The sequence below is a fragment of the Salvelinus sp. IW2-2015 genome, linkage group LG5 (genome assembly GCF_002910315.2).
Source record: "Salvelinus sp. IW2-2015 linkage group LG5, ASM291031v2, whole genome shotgun sequence".
Classification (NCBI taxonomy): domain Eukaryota; kingdom Metazoa; phylum Chordata; class Actinopteri; order Salmoniformes; family Salmonidae; genus Salvelinus; species Salvelinus sp. IW2-2015.
Genome location: NC_036844.1, coordinates 34727932 through 34732621, shown reverse-complemented (window position 1 = coordinate 34732621; position 4690 = coordinate 34727932). Strand labels below are relative to the sequence as shown.

At 43.7% G+C, this 4690-nt stretch overlaps 1 protein-coding gene across 3 annotated transcripts in view; it reads right to left on the bottom strand.

Annotated features, from left to right (window-relative positions):
- Positions 1 to 4690, bottom strand: part of LOC111964419 (collagen alpha-1(XXIII) chain) — a 21632-nt gene that overhangs the window by 13326 nt on the left and 3616 nt on the right. Inside the window, exons 5-6 of one of the 3 annotated variants that reach the window (XM_023988320.1) lie at positions 2405 to 2464; positions 1268 to 1384 (exon numbers count right to left, since the gene is read on the bottom strand). In XM_023988320.1, the coding sequence (XP_023844088.1) occupies positions 1268 to 1384; positions 2405 to 2464 (177 nt within the window). Of the gene's footprint in view, positions 1 to 1267; positions 1385 to 2071; positions 2144 to 2404; positions 2465 to 4690 lie in introns of all 3 variants that reach the window. The other 2 variants (XM_023988319.1, XM_023988321.1) reach the window with 2 other exon arrangements.

Here is a 4690-nt window from a genome sequence, read left to right as displayed (position 1 = left end):
GTGGACAGGATGACATGTCATGACAGACCCATCAGATGTGTGGACAGGATGACATGTCATGACAGACCCATCAGATGTGTGGACAGGATGACATGACAGACACACCAGCGGTCGCGCTCCTCTCCTCTAGCTCCTAACGAGGTGATTTTAGTAAGCTAAGATACACATTATTAGAAGGACAACAACAGGAAATGGCCTCAGTGCTTGTTGACCCTGACACATCTGCTGCAAACGGAGAGAGGTGTGATCGACCTCATTTCAGAGCTGTCCTGGCTGGATCAGAGCTTCAGCCTCTGCATTGCTTACTCTGAGGGGTTTTAGGCTGGGTATCTGCAAAGCACTTTGTGACAACTGCTGATGTAAAAAGGGGCTTTATGAAATAAAACAGATTGATTAGATGATATTTTATTCAATAGGACAGATGGAGAGAGTGAAAGGAAATGAACGGTTAGCTTTGGATACTATTCTGCATTTGACTGATTAACGGTAATGTCCAAGGCTTGGACATCACAGAGGCTTGTTGAAGTTTTGAGGGTATCTCTCACTCCAAAGTGGACAATCCCAATAAGTGATGTGCAGTGAGCCTCTGGCACCCAAGCGAAATCTAGCGGACGCTGGCTTCACCCAGGTGGGTACTACATGTTGTTTGAGGAGTATCTACCCAAGGAGTCTGCAGAGAGGCTGGGAAAGGCAAGGGCTGGCCTGAAGATCGGGACCTGTCTTACTGACTTGTCCCCCCCCCCGTACTGGATGTGACCCCCTACTCAAGTCTGCTTCAGGGCATCAGAGGAGCTGAGAACAGCGTGGCGGAGGAGAGTGCTGAGGGTGGGTGCGTGATAGTTCTTGACTGTCTTTCAGGAGACTATTGTAGGCTTGGCCTATGTGTGGGATGTGACCTGGACGCGCCAGGCTCTGTTGAAGACCAACAACTACATATACTTTTGTTTTTTAAGCGTCATTGAGATTATCTGTATAATGAAAAGCTCTATATAAAATACATATATTATTAATATCTCTCCTACCAGTAAAAACGGAAGGGATCCCTGCCGCTACCTCGCTTTCCAACCAAGGTGCATGAACTGAGGAGCAAACTGAAGTAGAGAGGAGATTCAGTAACTCTTGGAGGACAATGGAAGTAAATAAAAAAGCGTATTTTTTGTTAAACCAACTAATTTCGTCTTTTGGCCTTTCCTTTCTCTCCTACCACCATATGTAGTGAGACGACTGTAGTGACATGGATGAGAGGAGGAGAGCTGTCTTACTGTACCTGCTCTCCAGGGGGTCCTCTGGGGMCATCCTTCCCTGTGTTCCCAGGGGGTCCTCTGGGCCCTGGTGATCCAAGGGGGCCCGGGGGTCCAGGGGGGCCAGCCTGACCCTGGTCACCCTTCATGGACAGGGAGGGAGAAGTATGAGATGAAGTAACAATCCCAATTCCCACAGTATTATCAATCAAACAAGTTGCAAAACAATTGTATTGTGACACCCCAGACAAGTTATTGAACCACTTTCAATATCTTCAGTTTAAGCAATGTTCTGTATAGTTAATTCAAAACTTTGTCTCTTTTCACAGTGTCTGGTGTTTGCCGCCAACCATCTTCACCAATGTGCAAAAGTAAGTCTAAAACTCTAAAACTCCTGCTATGCATAACATTCACTCTATAAGACTGTTGAATGACTGATGTGGTTGTATTCAAAACAAGATGTTTAACAGTCATATTATCAGCCATTTATATTGTCAAGTAAACAACAAGCTATTCTTATTTCTCCAATTTGCATAGTTCTGACTGGCATTCTTTCCACCAATTATCATCCACAAACAATGTAATTTATTCAAACTCACTTTCCAAAGAGGCATAATTTACTTTCCCACTCATTTTGTCTCTAATTTGAAGCAGACATATGAATCAAAGTGGCAGAGCGGCAAACAGAGAAATGCTTGAGGCCAATAACATTGTACATGTGTGAGATGTAAAAGAGTGAGGAAAAGCCACAGAAGAAGAGAGGGTGAGCCAGCTTGAAGGAAGAGAAGAGATAAGAAAAAGAAGGCTGAGACGCGCCCATTGTACAGTACCTTCAGGAGGCGTTTGTGAAATGTGTGCTGGTCGCCAGAGAGAAAGCCGTGGTCAAAGCGAGTGAAGACCATCTGACTCCAGAGAGATAGGGAGAAAGGGAAGAGAGGGAGAGAAGCCACCAGAGACACAGAGTAAAATAAAATGAGTTATAGAGAGAGAGAGAGAGAGAGAGAGAGAGGTTAAACAGTCATTTACAACTGATGTCAGCAACTAGTTTTCTCTATAGGCTGAACAGAAGAAGAGAGATGGAGAAGGAAGCAAAGAGAAGGGACTGGCTGGATGGAGACAGAGGACCCGGTCAATGAGAGACGGGTGAGGAAGGTGGGACAAACCTTGACCGTGAGAATCTGATTACTGAGCAGACCTGCAGAGCCCGTGAGTGCAGGGAGTCCCTGGGTTGAGGTTTAGACAGCGTTGGAAAGAAGAGTTAGGATGGAGGGAGGAGTGAGGAGGGGTTGGGTAAGAAGGGGATAATGAAAGACGAGGGTGAGTAGAGTGAAAGACAACAGAGGGATGTTATTGAGGTCATTGATCCATCTGTGTTGGCACAGTTCCAGCATGTGTAAAGCTGCTCAACCATAACTGTAGACTAGAGTATACAAAGATAATAGCCCTTCTGCCTGGTTTCAAGCCTCAAACAATAGAAGCCTAGTTGTCTCGCGGCCCAAAGCTTTATGATTGACTTCATATAATTATCGACCATCCATGGAGAGATTCTGTCAGTCTGGTCCATGATGTTTGTGTCAGAGCTGTGGTCAATATGAATTGCTTTGGGTTTAGAGGCTTATTCTCCCTCTAGTCCAGGGTTGGAGTCAACTCCAGTCAATTCAGGAAGTACACTGAAATTTCAATTGCTTTTCAAAGAAGAACATTTGGAATTTGGTTTACTTTCTGAATTGACTGGAATTTAAATGGAATTTACCCCCCCCCCCCCCCCCATGAACATGGTAGTAGACTGTACGGACACCCTCCTGTGAATTCACATACACATTGAAGTGCTAAAAGAGCATAACAGTGCCCTCCTATGTCTAATATTATGAACTCTAAAGTACTTATTCCTTAAGAATCCCTTTGGAGTGCCGACTAGGAAACAATGAACTCAAATGGAAACCAGGCCAGAATCAACTTTGAGACAGACTGAGAGGGCTCCAGATTGACAGGAATGCATATGCTCAGTGTTGTAGTATTCAAGACCACATAGTGAGTTTCTCGGTCTTGTCTCGGTGTCAGATACATTTTTACTCGGACTTGACTAGGTCTCAGACAATGAGAACTCACAATGTCTTCCCGAGACCAGCCGAGTAAAAATAATAATAATTATCAGCTCCCATTCATTCAGCTCATAAAACCACTTCGCCAGGCCAAATATCCACAGTCCCTCATGACCCATTCATAACTTATTTCCTATTGAAACCTGGGCTTCCTACTTCACTAATAACATTAATGTCCTATACTTTCATTGAAAAATGTCCTTAAACTTCGTTGCGCTCGTCAGAATTTCCTTGATTCCCTAGTAGGGAAGAATGGGGGAAAGTGTTTGAAAGATGCACGCTCAGTATTATTATGGGAGACCGGGGGATGTTGTCTCTTTAGGGGGTCTCGAACACATCATTGCATCTGCCTCAACAACACAATATAAAAATGAACTAACGTGTAAAGTATGTTAATAGCTAAGAGTAACTGATGGTAAACTAATTGCTTCTTAATAGAGATATATGAACATGACTAACCGCGGTGCTACTTGCCTTGACCCCGGCAGAGAGGACAACAGTAAGGAGCCCAGTGTCCGATGGGTCAGTCATCCACATGTGCTCTACGCTGGGCTCTGCCAGATGTTTACACTGCTCCAAGAGCTTTATTCACTTCCAGGGTCAGGAGAGGCAACACAACACAGGCCTAAACAGCTGCTACAGTATAGTACAATTCCAGTGACATGTACTCCTGCCAAKCTACTGTTAACTGGGACATTTACACATTCACACCCTTACTTCTTCACAGTCAGAGAGTTCAGTTTCGCGGGATATTGCAATGATAACAAGGAATTAAATAGACAGACAGTCTGCCTGAGCAGAGAGATGTGAAGCTGCTMTCTTTTTGTTTCTCACAGTACACATAGTTTTGTTGACTATATGAATCCAAAGGGCATTCTTGCAGTGCCAGAAAAACATGTTTTTTTTGGTCTTATCACGGACAGCTGGTAATCGGGTCTTTCTTTAGAGATCTAGACTTATGTGCACAGTGAACAGCAGCATGTATTTTAGTTGGGGCTTAAATACAATAACAGGGCAATAGTACTTTAATAGTCCAGACCAGGACACCTGTTTCTAATAGAAGTGTGTTGGGTTGTGGGTTACAGGGGAATCCGTAGGGTTGCCCGATGGGTCTATATACACTGCTCAAAAAAATAAAGGGAACACTAAAATAACACATCCTAGATCTGAAGTAATGAAATATTCTTATTAAATACTTTTTTCTTTACATAGTTGAATGTGCTGACAACAAAATCACACAAAAATGATCAATGGAAATCAAATTTATCAACCCATGGAGGTCTGGATTTGGAGTCACACTCAAAATTAAAGTGGAAAACCACACTACAGGCTGATCCAACTTTGATG